This window comes from Alnus glutinosa, chromosome 10 (genome assembly GCF_958979055.1).
Source record: "Alnus glutinosa chromosome 10, dhAlnGlut1.1, whole genome shotgun sequence".
In the NCBI taxonomy this organism is placed as follows: Eukaryota; Viridiplantae; Streptophyta; class Magnoliopsida; order Fagales; family Betulaceae; genus Alnus; species Alnus glutinosa.
Genome location: NC_084895.1, coordinates 5,762,975 through 5,789,324, shown reverse-complemented (window position 1 = coordinate 5,789,324; position 26,350 = coordinate 5,762,975). Strand labels below are relative to the sequence as shown.

General features: G+C 35.1%; 2 protein-coding genes and 1 non-coding gene across 5 annotated transcripts in view; all 3 read left to right on the top strand.

Annotated features, from left to right (window-relative positions):
- Window positions 1–26,350, top strand: part of LOC133880715 (ubiquitin-like-conjugating enzyme ATG10) — a 66,194-nt gene that overhangs the window by 13,853 nt on the left and 25,991 nt on the right. The window lies entirely within an intron of this gene.
- Window positions 3,562–24,446, top strand: LOC133879755 (protein ZINC INDUCED FACILITATOR-LIKE 1-like). Its single transcript, XM_062318519.1, has 18 exons — window positions 3,562–3,701; window positions 3,818–4,032; window positions 7,379–7,419; window positions 7,806–7,866; window positions 7,973–8,075; window positions 8,182–8,284; window positions 8,367–8,420; window positions 8,504–8,566; window positions 16,055–16,104; window positions 16,276–16,351; window positions 17,258–17,470; window positions 17,789–17,876; window positions 21,254–21,339; window positions 21,438–21,545; window positions 22,351–22,395; window positions 22,511–22,599; window positions 23,373–23,416; window positions 24,219–24,446. Exons 2-18 carry the CDS (start codon window positions 3,888–3,890, stop codon window positions 24,320–24,322), a joined length of 1,473 nt encoding a protein of 490 aa, XP_062174503.1. The 5' UTR covers window positions 3,562–3,701; window positions 3,818–3,887; the 3' UTR covers window positions 24,323–24,446.
- Window positions 10,496–10,635, top strand: LOC133880786 (small nucleolar RNA Z247). Its single transcript, XR_009902405.1, has one exon. It is a non-coding gene; the product is annotated as a small nucleolar RNA Z247 (small nucleolar RNA).

Here is a 26,350-nt window from a genome sequence, read left to right as displayed (position 1 = left end):
CGAAACGACGCCCATGATATAATTTCACGAAATAATATTTGGGTCGTTTTGCATTTTATATTAGCTTTCAAACTGAATGGTTGAGATTTTACTATACCTAGTATTTATCATTTTTAACTTTGTATTGTTATCAAAAGCATCAGCTTTGGCATCATGGCATGTTCAAAGAATAACTAAGGTAAATTTTCAAATTCTCTGTTTTATTTATTTATTTATTTTTATTTTTTTGCTGATGTCCAACTCAACCGGTGTTGTTTTTTTAAGCATGTGTAATGTTGAGCAAAAACTCATAGGAATTATAGTGTAGGCAAAAATTCCAAAATCATAGAACCAAGAATCCGTTTGTTTAGGTATAAAATATTTTATGTATTTTTTGGTGTTGAGTCGACTAAAAATAATAGTTAAATCAAAAATATTTTTGATTTGACCAAAAAAGTTTCTTTAGTTTTGAAAAATAATTTCTATATTAAAATTTCGTAAATCATTCTCAAACTACTGCTGGACCACCACCAAGCCCAATCAACGTTGGGCCATTACCGAGTCATTCTCGGACCACCACTGAGCCACCCTTGAGTCACCACCGAACCATCACCGAGATACCCCGAACCACCACTGAGCCAACCTGGAGCACCATCGAGCTACCCTGAATCACCATCAAGCTACCCCCAAACTACCACCGAGCCACCTTGGACTACCACCTAACTAGCCCCAGGACTACTGCTGGACCACCACGGCCCATCCCAAGAAAACCACCGAGCCACCCTTGGACCACCACCGAGCCATCGTTATACCACCACCAAACAACACCAGACCATTACTGAGCCACTCTCGGACTACAGTCGAACCACCACTAGGCCATCGTAGGCCACCACCAGGCCATCGTAGGCCACCACCACCGGACCACCAATATGCCTTCTCTAGACCATTGCCGGAACTCAAATTATTAGGTTAATTTTTTTATATTAATTTTTTAATGTTGAGAATAAAAATTAATTTTTATAGGTTAATATGATTGAATGAAAATATAAAAAATATTTGTAATTTTTTTATATGAGCCAAATGTCAAAAAAATATTTCCAGCAAAAATACATTTTTCTAAAATTAATTTCTCGACAAAACCATTTTACGCCAAAAACAAATATAACCTAAATTATTATGATGGTTAAAAGAAGACAGCGCGAGGAGATTCACATGATAACACAATAAAGACTTCATACCAAAAGCTGACAAATTCCATAAATTGTAAAAGATCAATGTAGGCCCCGTTTACTAAATTGAAAAACTCTGAAAGGTTGTGAGTAAAAACTGAGCATCATCAAAAGTTATCTTTACTAGGATGCTGTAGCAACCAGTCGCGCGTTTTCAGCATAAACTTGTTTTTTTTTTAAAATTTTTTTTAAAATTAACAAACAATATTCTTTTTTTTTTTTTTTGACTCATAAAAAAAAGTTAAAACTTCACTTTAACCAATCTTTATATCACATCAACCAATCTTTATATTAAATCAATAAAATTATTTTTTTAATATGCTTAGAGTAATACAATATAATATTTTTTTATTCAACAAACTATTTTACAATGTTGATGTAGTAATTATAATCAACAGTTAATTTTGTATTTTTTTTAATAATAACTGATCTAAATATTAGCTAAGATTACAATATCAATATTATAAGATAATTATAAAATAAAAATATAATTTCTATTCTTTCACTCAGTTGATTTGTATAAATTTTGAGGATTTATTTTATAATCTTATAAATATGAAAAACAGAAGCTTTTTAGGGGGCTCGAGCCTCGAGGGGAGGGAGGACCATCATGTTGTTACTTTTGACCCATCACCATGTGAGGAACAGCTTTGAAGTTTAAATGATTGCCCACTACCACGTTTTTAACTGTGATAGATTTTCGATGCATGGGACTATGAAAACGTGTCTCCAATTGCTACCCCGTGTGACAACTCCCTGTCCTCTTTTTTTCTTTTCTTTTTTTTTTTGAAATTTTTTTTTTTCTTAAAAAAAAAAAAAAATTAATGGGAACGAGGCGGCCCAAATCTCACCCACTCACCCGACAATCCTATCTGTACGTCCATGTGACCATGTATATAATTTTGTTGTTTTGTCTGCAAGTGAATTTAACCTCATACAACTAAGACCACGTTTGAATCTATATTTTTATTTTTATTTATTTTTTTGAAATTATATTTGAAACTAAGGGCTTTTTACAGCATAGAATTCATTTTTGCTTTGCACTTTTACTTTTTTTTTTTTTTTTTTTTTTTTATCGGGGCTTTGCACATATTTTTATATATTAAAAGTTTTTTTTTAAGCTTTTTAACGCAATCCTAAATAAATTCTAAATGTTTATGTCAAAATCATTTTTTTTTTCATATTTCGGAAGTCTTTATTTGATTAATGACTCGTGTTATTCAACATATTTTTATATAATTTTCATACAATTTGATAAAAAAATAATAATAATTTTTACTATCACGTTATCTTAATTGTGAGTTTATGAATGTGTTGTTATTAACCGCCTAATAATTGTTAATCGCATACCTGCATAACCGCTTTTGTATGCAGATAAAAAAAAAAAAACTCTGATGGCCTACCCTTATATATATAACATATATTTTATAGAGAAACACTAGAGTTTTTTTTAGTGTTCATATGGTGTTTATCTGAAAAGACATAAATGTAATAAAAAAAAATTACATATATGTCATTCTGGATGACATGGATGCAATTTTTTAATTTTTTTTTTTACATTTATATTATTCCAGATAGACACCAGAAGAACATTAAAAAGAGGTCTATTATTCTTCTATTTTTTTTTTTTTATATATATATATTGTAGATTTCGTGTGAATTTATTTTTGTGTAAGTTTCATAGCAAAACCTCCTATTTATTTAAAAAATAGTAAAAACCATCTAAAATAGGCTATAAAAAAAAACTCAAATAAGATCAAAAACATCATTTAGGCCCAAAATGTTCATACTTAAAAAACGATTATGACGTTCAGTTATAAAGCCTCAATAACCGTTAACCACCGTTTATTTTAAAATTGTTGATTGCCTGAGACAGAGCAATTGCGATTATAAAAATATAATTACCGGAGCAGTTGCGGTTAAAAGACTATAATTACTGAGGGCAATCAGTTGCACACCCTGACAGTAATGTCCATTAATCTTATGGGAAGTGCTACAATTCTCACCCCCATCCCACCCCAATCCCACCAAACCTAAGTATAAAAAGTTGAAAATTGATTTATTAAATAAAAAAATTAAAACACTTAGAGTTGGTGGGATTGGAGTGGGATGGGGGTGGGAATTCTAGCATTTTCATAATCTTATATTCAATCATGCACTTGACAGCATTAATATAATGGAATCAATAAAGATCCCTTCCACGGTTACCAGTTCCATTTGCCCTTTTCTTTCTAGGCCATTGGCCAAAGCCATAGACCACTACAGTTTTGTTTTGTTTTGTTGTTTTCTTGTTCCTCTACATTCATTAGCGTCAATGTCGGTTTCCCCTTCATAATAGCATTGTCGTCATTCTCTTTATTATTGCATCTGGTTTTGCTGATGACGCATGCAATGATGCCAGTTAATTGGGGAAGTGAACATGCAAGTTGACCTTCATATTTCTTTTTTTATTCTGTTCAATCAGAGAAGCCAAGTTCTCCACCTCCATGCGTGGTAAGCAGAGCTTCCCTGTCAATATATATATATATATATATATATATAATCATATTCTCGATCATTTTTCGGCAGAATTATTTCATATTGTTAATAAGCTAGGATCGATTGATCAGATTGAAGATTGAAGCTGTGGCGGCGTCTCTATCGGACTGAAAAATCGTTTGCCGGCCGGCTCAATCAACAATGGCGGAAGCGTACAGAGAGGGGCTTTTGAAGAAGCATTACTATGAGAATTGTCCCGGCTGTAAAGTAGATCAAGATAAAGAGTTGCAACGAGGATTACCCATCCGACAGCTTGTTTCTACATGGATTGTTGTCCTTTGCACAGGTAACCCCACTCTCACCGTTTGCATTCGTGTTTTTCCTTTTTTGAGTGCAAAATTTTAGCATTCCCTTTGTTGTGGTATTGAATTCACTGTTTTCTTTAGCTTTGTCGGCTGATTGTTTTCTGTCTTTTGTTTTCGGTTCTCGGAACAAATATATTACCAAACACAGAACACAAAAAGCTCTTCAAAATTGTTACAATTAGGACTTGCCATCCATTAGTCTTTATTTTTTTCAAGTATTTGAGTTATAAGGAGGATTTTTAACTTGTAAAAATAGTTTTACGGGTAACCGTAAAAATTATGTTTTTATTTTACAATTATCCTACAATGTTGACATATCAATTCTAACCCGCCATTAAATCAATCATTGTTCAAAAAAAAAAAGAAAAAAAAAAGAAGAAAGAATTGATTGGACTTACCACGTCAATATTGTGAGATAATTACGAGATAAAAACTTGTTTTATATTTGGAGACTTGAATCGTTTTGTAATTTAAGGTCTATTTAAATCAAGTTTATGAATAAAACAAAAACAGAGAGGATCTAATATTCATTCAAATTTGATTTATGCATTTAATAGTTGCCTCATAAAAGTCTTAAGAATATTGTTAATTTAGACACTCATTTTTTACACCTTGATTTGGCATTTCCACGTCAGTTTTTTTTTTTTTTTTTTTTTTTTTACCCTTTTCTTCTTTTCAAAGAAAGACACTCCTGAATGGCTGAATTCAAATAAAAAAAATAAATAATAAAAAAAAAAAACCCGAAACAGCCCATCCCGAACCACTCGGCGATCCGTTCCCCGGCCAATAGGCCAGAATCCGACTATTCTGGACGTGGAACGGCCGGGATCCAGTCGTTCTGGCCGGGGAACCAGATCCCGGCCACCCGAGGCGAGGACGGCCAGAACGGCCGTCCAGATCCCGTCGTCCGGCACTCTCTCCATCTCTCCCAATCGTCCATATCACGAGATGCAGTCGCCGGCCGTCCAGATTCTGTCGTCCCAAGCTTCAGTCACCGGCCGGAGAGAGAAGAAGAAGAACAAAGAAGAAGAAGAAGAACGAGAGAGATGGTTCAGGGAGAGAGAGAACGTTTTTTTTTTTTTTTATTCAGAGAGAGAGAAGAACGTTTTGTTTTGAACGAAGAAAACGAAAAAAAAAGGAAAAAAAAATCTAACGTGGAAAATCCAGATCAGGATGTAAAAAATAAGTGTGCGCTTTTGGGCGTGAACGTAGCATTTTTCGTTTAATGTTGTTTGATAACTCACCTTACCTACCATCTTGTCTTGACTCTTAAATGAATATTGTTAATTAAATACAATATTGCCTCAAAAGTTTTAAGAATAGAATAAAGTAATTAATAAATAATATTAAATACCTAACCTTTTCGAACATGGTAATATTATATTATATTATTTCTATTTCATCAAACATAATGTAGTACGTAATCGATGACTCAATGTGATTGCTCAACCAAGATTTACTTATCACATACATGAATTATCAGTAACATACACAAATGAGTGAGTTTCGTACTTGTCGAGCGAGAGCATCTCCAATAGAATATACAATTGCCAAAAAATAGTTAAATTTAATTATTATGAGTATTTTTTATTCCAGCAGAATAAACATAATATAATTTTTTTTAAATTATTTTCTCTCTCATTTCCTTTTTTTTACTCCGTCTCTCTTCCTTTTTCTTCCGCATTCTTTTCCATATAAAATAATATTTAAAGAAAATAAAGAGTAGAAAAGAAAATCTGTTGAAGTGTGTATAAAAAAATAAATAACTAAAATAATTTTTTTTTACTTTTTTAATAATTATTTTGGCTATTTCTGCTGGAGACACGTCCGTTATTCTTAAAAATTGAAAGGGTAGAAGCCGACAAAGATTTCAGCAATTTTGTTGTTGGAATTATTTTTGGTGTTTAAATTATTAATAATTTGGATATTAAATATAAATGAGTTTTTATAAAGTTCACTTATACCAGCAAATGTGTTCAGGCAACCTCCCAATGACTCTCTCCCTCCGCATTACAGGGATTTCTTGCTACGTAATCAAATATTATGACTGTTTGTTTTTGTTTTTGTTTTTTTTTTTCTTCTGAAAAATGTTATGACGTGACCTGGTGGAGTTAGAGCTCACTCTTTTCCAGAGTCTCACTCCAATCCAAGCAAAGTACAACGCGAGGATTTGATGAGGCTTTTTGCACTCGACTGAATCAGCTTCTTCGTAACTCCGCCTATGTTTACCTCAAACGTTGATGTTATGAATCAATGGTCGGCGGTATGTGAAATGGGTTGGCCTGGCGACGCCGAGAACGTGTTTGATGAAATGCCCGACAGAGGGCTGAAAGCGTTGCGGTTTGAGTTCAGGTCTCTTTTGTAATGACCTCTCGGCGTAGATTTAAGATTATTATAACACAACAGTATTCCAAACCACAGGGCTGCAGTGCCTGTCGATTTTCACGGACGATGTTGATGAGTTCTGGACCCACCCCTGTGATTGCTTGGCTCATGTATACTAGGGACACTAAGCGTGAACTACATTATAGTGAAGGGACTGCTCCTAATGTTAATATTATAGACAAAAGTGGCTGGCAAAGATTGGAGATTTCCTTGCATGAAGTCATCTTCGTTAAGTTATGTCAGTATTTCGGCATTGGATTTGAGCCTTCTGCTCACTGCATTTCCAAAACTTGAGATTTTGTCTCTTGTTAATCCGGATATTGCAATGTCAGATGCATGCACAGGCTACTATGGAAGTGAGCGGTCCCTCGTTGAAGGATCTCTATGTTGAAGCAATTAGTTTGGATAAGTTTTTGTTGGAGGCTGATAGCCTTGAGATGCTGCACGTCCCCTTGAGTGTTTTTATTTTATTTTTCAGTTGTTTTTATCTTTTTAATAATGTTTAGGGGTATTTTGGGAAATTAAGCAAAAAAAAGTTCATATACATTTTCCATCCAATTTGACAGAAAATGCTAACAAAGGTGTTAACTATATCCAAGTGGTAGCTGGAGGGGGTCGAGTGTCCATTTTTAAAATTTGGAGGTATAAGCGCCAAAATGATATAAGTTTCGCCCGTTTGAGGGTTAGTGTTTTTTTCCCAATTTTTTTTTCTTTTATATATATATATATATTTCACGTTTCTCTTGTACCATAAACAAATGTAAGTTATTGTAAACCCGTCGGCTAGTTTATGGTTGAAATTGTACCTTTTCAAACCAAGTCCCTCCAATGGTTACATGTCCTGCAATGCTCATGTGAGCAATCGTTGTTCACTGTCATACATGATTTCTGTGTTTTATATTGAGCTCTAATATGTATTTCTTTTTCTTTTTTTCTTTTCAGCGCTGCCAATATCATCTCTCTTTCCTTTCCTTTATTTCATGGTGAGTCTATACATTAAATAGTTTATTGTGCCTTTTACAAAAAGCTCTGAATAAAAATTTGGGCAATATATATGTTCAATGTTCATACACATAGGATCTATAGATGCACTCTATGGTCTGTGCTATTGGACCCAAGAAATCAATTGGAACATACTCCTTTGCATTTAAACATTATATTCTTTTCATCGTTCTTCTCTAGACAAATTTCTATGACAGTGTATCTGAGAATATAGCACAAGTTGGTCAGAATAATTTCTCCTCTTTGGAATCCCAAAAGTCAAACCCTTATTTATCTACCCTTTACAACCTACTGAATTTCAACCATTATGCTCATTATTATATGATCCAACTTCTGCTGAACTTTTGTGATTAATTTCTATTTGCAGATTAGGGATTTTCATATTGCAAAAAAAGAGGAAGATATTGGCTACTATGCCGGTTATGTGGGTGAGATTACTTTCTATACTTGATCTTCATTAGTGGGACAATTTTCCTAATCTTAATATTCAGTGCTGCAAGAATTATTCCTAACAAGCCACTCAATATCTTGAAGGGTCTGCATTTATGCTTGGTAGAGCTCTGACATCTGTTTTTTGGGGAATTGTGGCTGATCGCTATGGTCGAAAACCTGTTATAGTTATAGGGATTGCTGCAGTGTTAGTGCCCACTTCTTGCCAATCAGTATATTTGCAATTTAAGTTTGAATGTTTTCTCCAGTACGCCTAATATGTATCTTTTTTGTTGTCCTTTCCAAAACCTTAGGGTTATATTCAACACTCTCTTTGGCCTTAGTGTAAACTTTTGGATGGCTATTACTACAAGGTTTCTTCTGGGAAGTTTGAATGGTTTACTTGGACCAATAAAGGTAAAATTTCATTGTATATTGGACTACATTGTTTTGCTTGATCCAATATTTTTCCTATATACATCACTTGCTAAATTACCAGGCATATGCAAGTGAAATTTTCCGAGAAGAATACCAAGCTTTAGGAATATCGACAGTGAGTCTTATTCACCTATGTATAATATGTGGAGTCTTTTAAAGTGTTACATCATCAAAATTAAAGATTACCATTAATTTCAGGTTAGTACAGCATGGGGCATAGGATTGATTATTGGTCCTGCATTGGGAGGATTTCTCGCACAGGTACTTATATTCCCTGGCCTCTTGTGGGGTAAACACATTTTGAAAATTCAATATATATTATGTGTTTTTTTTACATGGACACGAGGTGGAAATTGCATGTTAGAGAATTTTTTTGAGAAATTTATTCTTGTGATACAAATCCATGTTAAGGAGTGCTCTTGGTAATATAGTGTACGTTTGGTTTAACGGTTTCAATACGTGCGGTTTAAAAACAATAAGGGGAAAATGCAATTTACCCCTTTAAAGTTTGACCACTTTTTCACTTTTACCTTTAATGTTTAAAAATTTGCAATGTGCCCGAACAAAGTTTCTAAAATTCTCAATGTAAGCACTCTGTTAGCCCTTTTTGTCTTCTTTGACGGAAAATGGCTCTCCTGCACCGCACATTCATTTTTTGGTACAAAAATTTCAACATTGCCCCATATATACATGTTAATTTCCCAAATGCCCTTGTTTAAAAAAAGAAAAAAGAAAAAAGAAAAAGGGGGGTGGCATGCCACCCCTATTCCGGCTAGATGGGGTTGGATCGACTACCCCCTTGGCCAAATGGGCTACCCCCAAATTGTTTGAAAGTGGTTTCGGCCACCCCCATTTCGCCCCTTGGAGATCTCCGAACCACCCCTATTGGCTGTGGGGGTGCCGAGCCACCCCTATTCTACTTAGATTAGGGTGGCTAGGCCACGCCCCTCATGGCCAAGGGGATGGCCGAGCCACCCCTTTTGGCCCATGAAAGTGGCTACGGCCACCTTTTTTTATATTTATTTTAAAAAGCCATTTAGATCTCTTCAATAATTTTAATTAAAAAAGGCGGAAATCATTAACGGATTGGTTACATTAAGAATTTTGGAAACTTTGTTGGGGCACATTGCAACTTTTAGACATTGGAGGCAAAAGTGAAAAAGTTGTTAAACTTTGAGGAGGTGAATTGTATTTTCCCCAAAAAATAACAATTTCAAAACATAGTTAATGAAAACGTGATTTTTAAAAAATGAGTTAAGTGTTTGATTAAATCTGTTAAAGCAGATAAATCCTAAGTGATATCTATCACAGTTTTGTAGTTATCAAAGTAATTTTAGAGTTTATATTTAACTGTAATTCTATATCTCGGTTGTATATCTGATCAGTTATCATAGCTATAGAGTTTCATTAGGATAGTATCTTAGTGTTCTATTAGGTTACTATTACCTTGACAGCAACGCATGTAGAGTTAGTCTCCTATAAGGACTATGTTTGTATTTCCTATATATATGAATATAAACCACATTCAGTGGTAAGGAACAAAAGAGGAACATTTACACAGAAATTGTTATAGTTCTATTATGGTATCAGAGCTATTTTATTGACTAACGTCGTATAGCTCCATTAATTTTTTTTTTTCTTTCCTTCTTCTTTTGCTGCGATGTCGACCTCTGAACCCACTTCGCCTACTAAGGGTTCCAACCCACCACCGTCTGCTCCTGTTCTCCTCACGGTTCCTCACATGAATCCGTCGCTGCACGTTAAGCTCACCAAATCCAACTTCATCTCCTGGAAAACTCAGGTTGATGCCTATCTCCGAGGCCAAAACGCCCATGGTTTTGTCAATGGATCCTCTGTTTCACCTCCGCAGACTATTCCGAATCCCATCACTACTGATGGTGCTCCTGTTTCCATCTTGAATCCCGACTATGTCATCTGGTACCAGCGGGATCAACTTATTCTGAGTGTGCTGATTTCCACTCTTTCCGAACCCCTAGTCTCCCACGCAGTTGGGTGTGCTACGTCTCGTGCTCTGTGGATGTCCTTGGAGAAGATGTTCACCTCCCAATCACGAGCTCAGATGATGCAAGTTCATTACCAGCTTGCTACATCCAAGAAAGGTACCTCTTCTGTTACCGATTATTTCCAGAAGATGAAACTTTTGAGTGACACCATGGCTGCTATTGGTCAGCCTTTGAATGACTTTGAAACTGTGTCCTATATTCTTGCTGGGTTGGGATCCGAATATGATCCTTTTGTCACCTCTATTACCACCCGTGTGGATCCTCTTTCTCTTGAGGAAATCTATGGTCATCTATTGGCCTATGAACTTCGGCTGGAACAGCATCTACCCACTACAGACAGTGTTCAGCCTTCTGCAAACTTTACCTCTCGATCTCAGGATGGTCGTGGTCGAGGTTTCCGTGGCCGTGGAAACAACTATCGTGGTGGAAATCGAGGACGTGGACATCCTTCCAATGGCCGTGGCCGTGGCTCTTCTTTCACCAATACCACATCCTCTCAACCTCGACACACTTGTCAGGTATGTGGTAAACAAGGTCACACTGCCATACGGTGCTATCGCCGTTTTGATCAAGATTTTCAGGGTGAACTCTCCACCAATCCTCAGGCCTTTTACTCCTCACCGAATCTGATTTCTGATGACAATTGGTATCCCGATACTGGAGCCACGCATCATGTCACCAATGAGATGAATAATCTCAATGTGTCTTCTGAGGAGTATACTGGAGCAGACAAGATTCGTGTTGGCAATGGTTCAGGTTTGTCTATAACTCACAAAGGTTCAGCCACTCTATCTATTTCTCGTACTCAGTTCTTACTCCAAAATCTTCTCCTTGTTCCAGATATATGCAAAAATTTACTGTCTGTTAGTAAATTTGCCCGTGATAATAACGTATTTTTTGAGTTTCATTCTACTCATTTTTTGATTAAGGATTGCCACACACAGAGTCTTCTGCATCAAGGCCCTCTTAAGGATGGTCTCTATCAACTCCAACATCCGAACCTTTCATCTCAGTCAATAAAGCATGCTCTTCTTGGTGTGCGAACTTCAGCAAACACTTGGCACGGGCGATTGGGACATCCTGCTCTTCGTACCGTCCAGCGTGTGCTTTCTACTTTTCGTCTTCCGGTTTCAGCAAATAAAGCTACTCCTTGCTCGGCCTGTCAACTTGCCAAAGGACATCAGCAACCTTTTTATGTTTCAAATTCAGTTTTCAGTACTCCTTTAGAGTTAATTTATTCGGATGTTTGGGGTCCTTCCCCAGTTCTTTCAATCAATGGAAATAGATATTATGTTTCGTTTATCGATGCTTTTAGCAAGTTTACTTGGTTGTTTCCAATCTCCCACAAATCTGAAGTTATGAATGTCTTTCTTAAATTTCAACTTATGGTCGAACGGTTGTTCAATAATAAAATCAAAAGTGTTCAAACCGATTGGGGGGGTGAATACCGTTCCCTCAACAAGTTTTTTCAATCCGTTGGCATCATACATAGATTGTCTTGTCCTCACACTCATCAGCAACAAGGTTGTGCCGAGAGAAAACATCGTCACATTATTGATACAACTCTCGCTCTCCTTGCTGCCAGTGGTGTTCCTAAGCGATTTTGGGATGAGGCGTGTCAAACATCTTGCTACCTCATAAATCGTCTTCCCACTCCAAGTCTGAAAAATATTTCTCCATTTCAGAAACTCTTTGGTAAGCCCCCGGACTACTCCTTATTAAAAGTTTTTGGGTGTCAATGCTTTCCAAATCTGCGGCCTTATAATACACACAAGTTTGATTTCCGCTCAAAAGCTTGTATATTCATGGGTTATAGCTCTCATCACAAGGGGTATCGTTGTTTTCATCCTCAAACTGAAAAGTTTTTTGTATCACGTGATGTTGTCTTCCATGAGTCAATTTTTCCTTTTACCAACTCCCCCTCTAGTGCCACGTCTCCCTCGGCCAGTCAATCTTCTCCAACTGAGCCTTCCATAAGTTCCACACCAGCACCTCTCTCTTTGTTTTTTCCGCCCCGTGTCAGTGTCCCCTCTCCACCTCGTGTATCCTCCCCTTCTAGTTTACCTCCGGCTGATCCTATTGTGCATTTAGACTCTCCTGTTTCTCCATTAACTGACACACTTGCAGGCTCTTCTATATCTCCTGCTGAGACACTTACAGGTGCGGCTTCGTCCATTGCGCCAGCCCCTCCACGGATTCATCCTATGACTACCCGGGCACAGAATAATATTGTTCAGCCACGAAAGCTACATGATGGGATGGTCCGATATCCCATTGCCCGAGCATTACTCACAGTCCAAGATGATTCTTTGGCCGAACCAACTTGTTTCTCCAATGCTAATACCATTCCAGAATGGAGAGCAGCAATGCAGACAGAATTCAATGCCCTTCTCCAAAATAAAACTTGGTCCCTTGTTCCTCCTACTACTACCTCAAATGTCGTTGGTTGTAAATGGGTCTTTAAGTTGAAAAGGAAAGCAGATGGCACTATTGAAAGACACAAAGCACGCCTAGTTGCCAAGGGATACCACCAACAAGCAGGTCTTGATTTTGGGGAGACATTCAGCCCGGTTGTGAAGCCTACTACTATCAGAACCGTGCTGTCTATAGCCTACTCTGCTGGCTGGGTTATGAAGCAGATTGATGTCCAAAATGCTTTTCTTCACGGCTTTCTCTATGAAGAGGTTTATATGCAACAACCTCCTGGTTTTATACATCCCTCTCTGCCTCATCACATCTGCAGATTACATAAAGCCCTTTATGGGTTAAAGCAGGCCCCTAGAGCGTGGTTCTCTCGGCTGAGCACCAAGTTACTTGATCTTGGTTTTATTGGATCCAAGGCAGATTCCTCCTTGTTTACTCTTCACTCTCCTTCGGCTACTGTTTTTATTTTGATATATGTCGATGATATTATAATAACATCCTCAGTTCCTTCAGCTATTGATGCTCTCCTTCAACAGCTTAAACTGGAATTTGCTGTGAAGGAACTTGGAGATCTCAACTATTTTCTTGGTGTCGAAGTTCTCCACTTACAATCTGGATTGTTGCTCTCCCAGCGTCGTTACATTCTTGATTTACTCAAACGGACCAACATGTTGGAGGCCAAACCCATTACCTCTCCTATGTCTACTTCTCATACACTCTCAGCATTTGTTGGTGATCCAATGGATGATCCAACCCTGTTTCGTAGCACGGTTGGCTCCCTTCAGTATCTCTCCCTCACACGTCCAGATTTAGCTTTTGCAGTCAACCGGGTGTGCCAGTTTATGCATCGTCCAACAAAGGTCCATTGGCAAGCTGTTAAACGCATTCTAAGGTATCTCAAGCATACTGTCACGCATGGTCTACTTCTCACCCGGACGAATTCGTCTCAACTTCAGGCCTTTTCTGATGCTGATTGGGCGGGATGTCCAGATGATCGGAAATCCACGGGTGCTTATTGTGTTTTTCTTGGGACCAATCTTGTCTCTTGGAGCTCAAGAAAACAACCTACTGTCTCTAGGTCCAGTACAGAAGCGGAATACAAGGCTGTTGCAAATACTGCTGCCGAGCTCCTATGGATTCAAGCTCTTCTTCGTGATCTTGGTATTAAACTACTTTCTCCGCCAAAACTGTGGTGTGATAATATAGGAGCAACATATCTCTCGGTAAATCCAGTGTTTCATGCGAGAACAAAGCACGTGGAAATTGATTTTCATTTTGTTCGTGATCGAGTGGCAGATAAATCTCTTCAGGTTCTCTTCATTCCGAGTAAAGATCAGCTTGCCGATGTCTTGACCAAACCAGTTGTTGCCACCAGATTTCGAGACTTCTGCTACAAGCTCCACGTGCGCTCTCCCCCGTTGAGCTTGCGGGAGGGTGTTAAAGCAGATAAATCCTAAGTGATATCTATCACAGTTTTGTAGTTATCAAAGTAATTTTAGAGTTTATATTTAACTGTAATTCTATATCTCGGTTGTATATCTGATCAGTTATCATAGCTATAGAGTTTCATTAGGATAGTATCTTAGTGTTCTATTAGGTTACTATTACCTTGACAGCAACGCATGTAGAGTTAGTCTCCTATAAGGACTATGTTTGTATTTCCTATATATATGAATATAAACCACATTCAGTGGTAAGGAACAAAAGAGGAACATTTACACAGAAATTGTTATAGTTCTATTAAAATCTATAAAAAAGAGTGCGTTTTTAAAAGTACACCATTTGCCTGCTGAGTGGTAATATGGATTTTTTTCACGTTTTCAAACCGCCATTTTTTTTTAAAAACACTCCCAAAAGACAGTTTCTGCAATTTGGTTTAAAACACTCGTTTGGCTTGCAAAATCGTGAGGCCAAACACACTCAAAATATCCTATTAGTTTGGGTTTCATAAAAGTTGTTCATCTATATGATATTAAAAAATGCCTTCAATTGTTATTTTAATAACTAATAGTCTTAGGGAAGTTGTTTTGAAAACCTAGTAGTTTCGAAGTACTAAATATATCAACTATCCGACTTAGAACGAAATTGGTTAGAAAAATTACTAGCTATTAAAACTAGTCAACTATAGAATATTATATAACACAATTTGAAGTTTCTAATTTTCTTTTTAGTCTTTGCAACATAAAAACTTAAAACACATCTCAATGTTTAGATGTTTTTCTTGATTGTAGTATGTGTTTTGAGTTAGGATTGATCTGGTAAATAATCTAGAGTGAAGAGGTTTTGAGTTCAGAGTTACAAAGCTCAAAATGAACATTTAGAGGAGGTAGAGCTCCAAAAACTATGGTTACACAAAAGAAGCTAACCAAGTCATGCCCACTAGCGCCTTGCGGCTTGGAGCATGTGAGGTATAAGAGCGAAAGAATTCTAATAAGAGAAATGCTAGACATCCTATTTTTTTATTTTTTTTTTCTAAAAATTAGTTCTTAAATGATATATCACAATTCCATGAGATTGTGGTACATTTTTCAAAATGATAAATCATAGATTGTGACACATCATTTGAGAACCAACTTTTGAAAAAAAAAATTGAAATATCTAGCATTCCCCTTCTTGTAATTGGGCTGCCATGCAATTTAGGCAACCCTATAGAAATGGGGTTGTGGGGTCCACATGCTGACGCAGCCAGGGTGAGGTGCCTACATGCTGAGGCAGGTGGGTCCTGCAGCCCCTCTTAGAGGGACTGCTCGACAGCCAATTGTAGGGAATCCTGATTTGGCTTAAGAGCTTTTTACAGTCTACCTTTACTTTTCGATAGTAGATCTTGTATAAATTTTCAAAAAAGAAACCCAAATACCGTGCATGGGCTTTTGTGTCCCATCACTTTTGGCATTCGTCTCTGAGATTTAAGTGCTGTTTTTAACTTGAATTACCCTCCATTGCAATTTTCAGAAACCTAATTAATTAACAAGTATTCTTTTTCTGCGACACCCACTTTGGCAGGGTGTGCTTCACCCATATAGTCTTTTTTTTTAGTAGACTTCACCCATATAGTCGAACCTTGAAATTGTTCTTTGTATTTATGCAAACCATATGTCACAACCAAAACCCAATGGATAGATTTAGATTAAACCTGTTCATTGGCTGAGTCTGGTTTGGGCCTATAGGTGTACACTAAGAAAAAAAACAAGCAGGGCCGAGCTCGGCCGGCCAAGATATTGGGCCTAATATTTAATTAGCATTATATTTATATTTGTAACTTACTCCTCTAATGTTTTTGTTGCACAATTTTGTCATTCAGCCGGCAGACAAATATCCAAATTTATTTTCCAAAGAATCTTTGTTTGGGAGGTAAGTGCACTTCTTCTCCAGAATATTTCATGTAAGATGCAGTTTGAGTGTATTATTTCAATATTTCTACTATTTTTTTTAAATTTTTTTTTTTTAAAATTTTAATTTTTTTTAAAATTTATTATTATTATTTATGTTTATAACATTCTAAAACATGATGTTATGATGCAGATTCCCATACTTCTTGCCCTGCCTTGCAATATCAATTTTTGCATTGGGAGTAATGATAGCTACTTGCTGGCTTCCGGTATATATCATATTTTAGTTCCCATGTAGAGTTCTTTAAGTATCACTGTTTGCGTGTTTAAAGATATTTGTCATCATTTAATTTCTAATTGTTGTGTTATTCTTTTTCACAACTTCTTATCATAACAGATAGAAGTTGCTTATAAAGTTCAATTTCTCTAACTTATTATAATTCAACTAAATTTTGTTATGATTTGAAAATGTTGGGTTCTTTCCCATTTCAGATTAAAATGTCGTAGAAATCAGTACTTTGTTTTCCTTTTGATCTCCTAAAATTCCTTAATGAGTTTAGTGCTCATGGTGATTACAGAATTTTTGTTCAAATATTTGAGTAATTTTATTATGAATTTTCTCTCTCTCTCTCTCTCTCTCTCTTTAATGTTTTTATTAATTTATTAACATTTTTTTTTCACATTTACGCTTGGACACTCTGTCTTCAATTATGCTCACCTTATTGTCCTCTCTAGGGCCAACTTTTCAATTCCTTTATCTTGATTGTCTCTTATATTATATAAATAAACTGTGCATTTTGTAATGTCGATGATTTCCTTACACAAAATTTATTCTCATTGCAAGTGAATTTTTTTTTTTTTTTTTTTTGAGTGTTATTTTAAATCCTAAGCATGTATCAAGTGATACATTGCATGACCTTTTTTGCCAATATAGATGTGTTGAAGCTCTTTCTTTTATCTGATCTGTACATTCTCAATTTTTTTTTTTTTTTTTCAGATTTCCATGTAACCCATGGAATTGGTGGAAGTTTATATTCAAAATGTCCCATTTAGATCTCTGTGTTGGATTAATTCATTATGTATAGATAGCAGTTCCTTGAGAATGACTTTTTTGAACTATTATTGACTATTTGCTTACTACATAATTGGTTTCCGAACTATTTGGACTTTTGCAGGAAACATTGCACACGCATGGAGAAAATGTGTCACCTGATGACTCGGAGGAAGGTTTAGAAACTGGATCCTCTGGGCCTAATGTAAACGAAAAAACAAAACAAATTGAGGGAAGAGGTCCAATTGCTAAGGAAAGCCTCCTAAAGAATTGGCCTCTGATGTCATCTATCATTGTTTATTGTGTTTTCTCACTTCATGATATGGCTTACACAGAGGTATCTCTCATACTTTTTCTTTTTTTTTTAACATGATTTATTTGTACTTTGCTGCATATTGTTTGTCCATTATCGTGTTTTCGTTGATCAAATATTCTTGCATATTGATTGTCCACTAATATGTTCTTCACTTGCAAAGTGAAATATCTGGTTTTATCCTCTTTGCTAAGATGTGTTAAGTTTGCATGTGTTTTTAATAGTGGACACAATTTCTGTTGAATTACACAACTTGGTTTTTGTTTTTTTAACTCTTTGTCTCCTTTTCCGTCTCTAAATTTCTAATTTGGTGGTATTACTAAGAACCAACATCTCTTGTAGATATTCTCCTTATGGGCTGTCAGCCCTCGAAGTCACGGGGGTTTGAGCTACTCAACTAAGGATGTTGGCGAAGTTCTTTCAATCTCAGGTATACACTTTATACTACTACTTCCTTTTATATTATTATATAATAAACTTTTATTTCCATCTTTTTTGCCCTAAAAGCTTTTGAACGATTCCTTTAATCAAATATGAAGGGCCATTTCTGTACAATCCACTAGATTTTATAATAGATGAATTCTTAGAGGTCATAGCATAACTTTTCCAAAGGCATTTTTCCTCTATTAATCATGTCAAAATAAGTTTCTCATATTGTGCTATCCTTGACTATTAGGAAACACAATTCCGTTTGAAAAAACGATGTTGACCCCAAAGCAATCACCTAGAGGGGGTGAATAGGTGATCTGCAACAACAAACACCAATTAAAATTTAATGCAGCACACGAGATCAATAATAATAACCACATAAGATAAAGATCAACTTTCACATGATCAATACACGGTTTTTGTTGATGAAGTGAACCCTTTGAAGAACTCTTCAAAGATAAAATACTCCAGATTAGCCAAACCTAGGAAATTAGTTTACTAAAGAAGAAGGAAAAGTTTACAATAAATTCATACTCACAAAACTTTTGTAGATGACCCTCTATTGTACTGAACAAGTGATCCACTTGTCTATTACCGCAATAATTCTCCAAAAACTTCAAGACAATTCTTCTATCTGATCTCCTTAACCGGAACTCCGATTATACTAAGGTTGTTGATGACAGTGCGGTTTGAATAAAAAACACTCCAATAGATTACAATGAAAAGCTCTCACAACAATAATCTCTCTTGGCACACAATGAAACAAAGAGGCTAAGCACAGTGTTTTGGAACAACTCTAATGGCTTTAGCAAAGAAAACTTTGTGTGTATCCATTTCTGATGACACATTATGTAAGTCATCTGTAACAAGTCGCATCAGGATGTGTTGATGACAGAACTCTCGGTGGGTCTTCTGTACCTATCTCATCTCATCAGGACGGCTAGTTGAAGTCAATGTTGACTGAGCTCTCTAGAGTGTTACTATAAGGGTCATGTCAGAACGCCTTTGCTGATGCCAGTTCAGTTCTTCAACAAACCAACTCTAGATGAAAAGGCCAAAACACCTAAGTGTAAAAGGACTTACAAACCTTGTTTTAATCACCGGATAAGCCAACACTTAAAGCTTAACACTGTTGATGGATATTAAAGGTCTACGGTTCTACAAGTATAAATTCATTTAGATGAGACAGTTTTACTAATCATATCCCCCTTGTAATCTAAACATATTTTTTTTTCATTTCCACTTCTAAAAAGAGAATTAAATATGATGGTTTTATGTGCAGTCCACATGTATTCACAATTAACTTAAGAGTGAAAGGATATTTGTCCCTTGTGCACTTAAATGGCCCCCTCAAATTGCATGGAATGTAGCTGTTACTTTTACACTTTAGTTGGTCTTTAGTTTGTGACGCTTCTGTAGTTCTGTTATGTTCTCACGTAACTGCAAGTGTGATGGGCGTGATATGGCTTATGAAAGAGTAAATTGGGTAAGGAAAAGGAAAGTAACTAAGAGTTTTTTAGGGTAGTACGAGAAACCTTAAGCCTCCATGGTAGGATATTTCAAGGAATCTTAGGCCTCTATGGTAGGGTATTTTGAGGCATCCTTGGCCTCATTGTAAATAACTGAATTTGGTTGAAATATGTTTGATCCCTTTTCTTAATGAACATAGGGTGCCTTATATAGATTTATAAGAAGAATTGGAATGAAAACACAACTTTAAAGGATAACATACTTTTCTTTGAGACTCCTAATAATATATAACCCTAATGTTAACAAAGACTCCTAATAATAAATAATCTTAAGGTTGCATATGATAATGAGGTAATACATCCATGTAGTGTCTTCCTTCTTATTTTTAGATTCCTCATTTTGGCAGCTTTCCATGTAGTTCATGCTTCTCATGTCCATATGGGTTCGTAACAACTTCCCTTAAACAAGTAGGTTTAAGTAGCCCAAATTAGGTGTATCCTTCGAGATTCCAAATAAAAGTAGACTTGATAACCTTCTAATGGTCCCTCATTCACTTTAATTTGATATTTGTGCAAAATATTACGAGTGCCCAAACGTTGGAATTCAACTGTCAATTTTGGCTCTCAAAGAAAATTTCAAGATGAGACACGTTTGATTATATACTTCAGTCAGCCATTTCTCGACCATTTAGAGCTTGTTTTAAGTTATATTTTTGTTTTGGAAAGCTTTAGAGGTTTTATATTTCATCGATAAAAGAAGCTGCTCTGAGACTCAAAATATTTTCTCGATTTTGGTGACCAAGGTCCTCGGTCAATTGGGATCGAACAATTTTTCTATTTTTATTATAATGGTTTTCAATATACTTCTGATTCTGATCAATGACTACTCAAACCAAAACAAACTTGAAATCCTACTAATGTACTTCCTTTTTGCTAACAAATTATAAGAATGTCAGTGGTTCCTTGATGCAAAAATTCAGTAGTATTCATTTTGGCCTTTTCTTTTTGAGAATATTTTCAAATTTTGCAATTTTGTTGGAAAAGATATACGTATTTTTCCGAATGAAAGAAAATATAAGTCCATTTTTGAACTCTCAAAAACCTTCTTGGCTTGCTTCCCAAGCTCGTCAGGTTTGATTGGAGTGAATTTTTTTTGATTAGTTGATATAAGTGTTGTAGCATATTGTTGACCAATCAAGTTGAAATCGAACCTGTGTAATAATAAATCCATTTAATGAGGCATGTAATTCCAAACATCTTGCTTGATTGTGAAGTGAAAACATGACTTCTTTTATTTATCATGTGGTTCTGTGTGCACTTATCCTTTAAGCATATATGTCTTGATACTTCATCAAAATGGAGCATGTGATTTTATTTTGCTTGGTGTTAATAAGCTGGGATAATTTTCTAAATTCTAGATATGGAAGAATTTTTTTTTTTGGTTTTTCATTTTCTTCTTTGAGTATCAAAAAATACTCCTAATTGGTATCCGTGGGCCGGTTCAACAAATTTTTAATTTTTTTATTCATTAATTATAGATGTTCAATTTTAAAGATTATAGTCTTTAGTTGAATATGTTTTGGCACACAACAATAGTTTGGCATACTTTAATATTGAAATTTGGTCTCTCTTTAGTTTTGATGTGCTTGAAATTTGACCTTTTATGTTGCTCGCTTGACATAATAATTTAGTCAAAAAAAGCACAAAATGACATTAGTTAACTTTTTTATACAGGAGAGGCAATTCAAATTTAAATTTAAAAACATTTGTTTGATATCTATTTCTGTACAAACGCATTGCAATATTCGAAACTTAAATTGATTTTTGCATCTGCAACTCAACTGCTAAACTAGTATTATTCACTCAATATAGTCGTTGGATTATTATTGACAACATATTGAACTTTTAGGTTTGGGCCTTCTTGTTTTTCAACTTTCTTTATATCCGTACATGGAGAAACTTCTTGGGACCGTCATGGTTGTTCGCATCGGTGGTGTAAGTTTCCAAACCTCTGAAGCAGATATGTATTTCACCTTTGTTTTTGCAAAATATATTTTTCCTTGTATTTTTGGGCTTATAAATCCCATATGCAGGTTGTATCCATACCTTTGTTAGCAAGTTACCCATACATAGCCTTGTTATCTGGATTGAGCCTCGCCTTCGTACTAAATTGTGCTTCTGTGGCGAAGAATGTCTTATCTGTAAGTGCATATACATCTTGAAGATCTAATTCTAATTTAACAATTCACCAAATTGATTATATTAAACCAACATTTTCATTTTTCTTTTATTTGTTCACACCTTCTCTCTTTTCATTGCTATGACTTTGACAACTAAAGACATCAACATCCAATGTTGTATCACTTCCAATATTTTTGGGGGGTGGTTATAAATGGGTATCATATTTGTAAAAATAGGTTTTGAACTCTTGATATATTGCTGGTATTGGTGTTTCTTTGTGCAACAAGCTGTATGGCAAAGTGAGAGGTTAAGGTTTGCTTAGAGTTATGTGCTTTAATTGCTTAATGCATTAAGGGTCATAAACTATGGATGTCAGGGGTTAGGTTACGTAGAGCAAGCTGTAAGCAAATGGGGTAGACCAGAGGATTTTAATAATATGGATGTTAGCAAGCTGTATGCATTGCCATTAAACATGGAGCGAAATAAGAATCTGCAACTAACCTTTGTATTGATTAGCAAACATTTACAGTTTTTAGATGCCATACTATATCTATGCATACAGAAATTGTTCTTCAATTAACATAAACAAGCAAGAATGCATTTACTGTCTTACAATTATTTTGTATAGAACGGAATAAGAAAATAGAATGTCGGGAAGTATTTATGATAGCTGATTAAGGCTTCATATTCTAGGATCAATTACGTTCATTGAATCCTTTTGTAGTTTTTGGGTATTTAAAAACTACAAAAACAGGTGTTAATGTTTATATGTTCATTGACTCCTTTTGTAGTTTTTGGGAAGTGTTAATGTTTCTTTATAAGCAGGTGTCCATTATCACTGGCTTATTCCTTCTGCAAAACAGAGCTGTGGTATTCTTCTTTCCTTAGTTTATATGATTTAATGTCTGCTATTAATATTTTCTTTCAAGTGGTGATAAACTACAAGATTCGTCTTATGTCAATTCAATTGTATATTGAACAATAGGAGCAACACCAAAGAGGAGCTGCTAATGGCATCTCTATGACAGCAATGTCTCTATTCAAAGCAGTTGGTCCAGCTGGAGGCGGTGTAATGTAAGTGTCCTCTAAATTTGTTTGGCTTTTATTTTACTTATTGGTGATGGTGAAATCCATTTATGGATCATAATAGGGGTTTACATTGTCGAACGCTGAATTATAGATTGTCTTACACTACAATACTTACCTGGCGCAGAGTCAAAAGGGAATTCTGACCCAATACCGTTGATGAAACAATCCATTTTTTAGATTATTTTATAAACTATTAATATTGATTTGATAATAGATGTAGTGAAATTTCCTTCTTTTTTTGGCCTTATTTATTCCTGTAGTTTATATCTATATTGGTAATATTGTCATAAGATGAGTATCAAGATTACCAATGGTGGTTTTGTGGGTGAATTAGCTGACATTTGTTTGCAAGTAGGTTTTGGGTTAAACTAAAATACCTTTAATGCAATTGATATAACTATGCTAGGAACATAGGATAGTTTTTCTCTATGGGTTTGGAGTGCTCTTATATTCTTATATACTTCTTGTATACTTGTGTTACGCCCCTTTGCTCTTCATTTGAATATATTCATTATTTATCAAAAAAAAAAAAAGGAACATAGGTTTGTTTTGCTAGACATTGAAATATAATTTTTGCATGGTACCATGACCAATCTATTGGGTGTAAAGTAGAGCATGTACATAAAATATTCATGTAACATAGGTACCATTTACATTGTTTTGTAGATTTCCATATTTGTATTAAATTTGTTTAACCCTTTTATATGGAGATGAGACTTCGATTTATATCATTCATTCGTATATCTTGGTCTATGTAGATTTTCTTGGGCACAAAAGCGTCAAGATGCGGCTTTCCTTCCAGGTATGTACTCATCTGAAACTGCAAAGGAAAATCCTATGTCTGCATGTCACATTCAGAGATTATTGTTATTAGTTAGTAGGCCCACAAAAAAATGAACTTAGGAAACTCATGCTAAACAAATCTATATAAAAATAAAATAAAAATTAGTGGTATTAGAGTTGCAACAACTTTTACTACAAATTCCTTACAAACTAACGTGGCACACTTATCACATCAACCATTAAAAAAAAAAAAAAAAAAAAAAAAAAAAAAGAAGAAGAAGAAGATGCTTTATATGAAATAAAAAGCATGCAAACTTTCTCAAGAAATATGGTTTGCATGTATCTTTGCATAACAATGACTAGCTACCTGCTCTAATTGTCATGATGAGCCTGATAATCATCAATAGCAATGCATCATTGTTGCTATTGTTGTTATTGTTACGATGCGAGTTGAACAATTGCCATGGTTTCTCTAACCTGTATTTTATATGAAGATATATATTACCCCTTACAACCTGCCACTCGTGTATCTTGTGTATGACCTAATTTTTGAAGTGATAAGCTACAAGTAGATTTTGAATCCATGTTCTCACCCTCCATCCTTTTTTTTTGGGGGGGGTGGAAATACCATTTGAGATAAAGTTAATTGGCTTGTGTATGATCTGCTTTGCTCTTTGAATGACTCCATTTTTTTTGTATTTGTTGGATGAAAAAAAAAAAATAAGCAATGAGTTTTACCAGTATAGTACTCTCATAGAGTGATCTTAGTTGACAATTTGTGAGACTGAGCAACTTTGCAATTGGTGTTGAAATATATATAGGTGACCAGTTGGTTTTCTTCATCTTGAATGTGGTTGAGGCAATTGGAGTGTTGATGACATTCAAACCATTTCTTACTCAGAAAGTAAAGGCCATTCTTAGATGAATGTGATTAAATCTCATGAAATTGGGGAAGATTATCAATACAAGCATTCATTCTTCCTTGTAGTGGTAGATCACCCAATTGATCAGTGCAATATAAATAAAAGAATCCAATGGTTTAAGTATAACCATGTGTGTCTGATTTCCTTCATTTGTTTCTTATCCACACATCGTTATCAAACAGATTGTATCATAATTTAATATGGCGAATGCTGCATCTAAATTTTTTTATGCCTCGATCTCCACTAGTTTTCCAGAAGTCATGAAGATAGACTTTAAGGCAACTGCAAGGTGCAAAAATGTGGGCAGAACACAACATAATAAGCCCCATTTTGCTCCAAAGTGTCCTATTTTTGGCACTAGAAGGCATAGCAAAACCAATATGAGCTCAGTGAATGCCCAATGCTTTTCATAGATGAAAATCATAGAAATTCGAAAACCAATTCTGAAATGCGTCCCCATTTCAAAGATTTGGCCCATCCGTTCTCAAATTTGGGTTCTTAAACCTATTGACACGTACGGTTACGACATGTCAAACGAGAGTCACATGACATATTTTCAATTAGTTAGATGGTAAGTTCACGGAAACTTATTTGAGACTAGAGACAAACATGAGGATGTAATTTTCGAAATTGAAAATTCAAGGATTAAATTTTATTTTTCCAAAAAAAAAAAACAAGATAACAATATTGAATCCGTTGATTTGCATACAAATTCCAAAGGCAAAACGCTTCTTTATAAGGACGTAATTTTCAAAATTGAAACTCAAGGACTAAATAATCACATAAAAACCTAAGGACCAAATTTGATTTTTACAAAAAAAAAAAAAAAAAAAAAAAAAAAAAAAAAAAAAAAAAAAAAACGAACTTGAATCTGTTGATTTGCGCATAAATACCAAAAGCAAAACCCTTTATTAAACTTGTTGATTCACGAAAATACCAGCAATAAATGTATCAACATTTGGTTGTTGATGCAAGAGATTGAAAACTTAGAAAAACATGAGAAACCTCTCTGTAAAAATTGTATTCGCCAAAACACACTTTTGCCAAGATAAGGCAACAAGTTGCCTTTAAATAAGCTACAAGCCTTATCCTAATATTATTTGATACAAATAAAGATTCATAATTAATACAAGTAAAGACTCATATCTTTAATGGAGAAGAATTCCTAATTTTTTGGAATAAATACTTTTAATCCCTAATGAACAAGGATTCATAAAAATAAAGACTTTAAAACTCTTGGTAAGTGATCCCCACATCTATTTATTTATATGTGTCTACATCAACATAGTGATTTAAGAAAAATAATACTAGATGCCAAAGTTTCTCAACCGCTTGCCTATTGGGACTTGTTGGCCCTGTGAACCTGATACCGACTCAAGAACAGTTGCATCGTACCGCACTGGATCCACTCCTTTGGCACGTCAGTAACTGTGCTCATGATTCCCTACATGAGGTAATCGCATAGAGGAGTTGTGGGATGTAGGGAATACTGCAACAGAGAAGTCTCCAATGAAGGCGTAACACATGACAGACGATTACGACAAAATCTGTTATAAAAGGCAGTAGACATCAAGTAAAAGGGGATTTTCGTCCCCTTCCTTTGCAAACTACCTTTGCTTTCCTTTAAGTTATTCAATTTGATTCATACTAACTTAAGCATCAAAGCTGTCATGCTCCCAACATACTAAGATTAGGTTTTTTAACCTAGAAGTCTTAGAAGCGCAAAAGTCATAAATAGGAATATAGCACTTATGAACATATGAAATCCATGAGTTTAAAAACCTTTATTAAACATAAATGCATAAACCTAAAGGTATAAACATGGCATAAAACTGCCTGAAAAGAGATTTAATCATATTATAAAGAGATTAATCTTAAATCATGAAATGAAATCCACCATCTAAGTTGCATTCGGTCTCTCATTGCATCTCAACCTAACCTGGAAATAAGAAAACAAAAGTAATGAGCGAAAAAACTCAGTAAGTAATACTTCCAACCAATTTAAAATTGATTGGTTAAGAATATTTTCT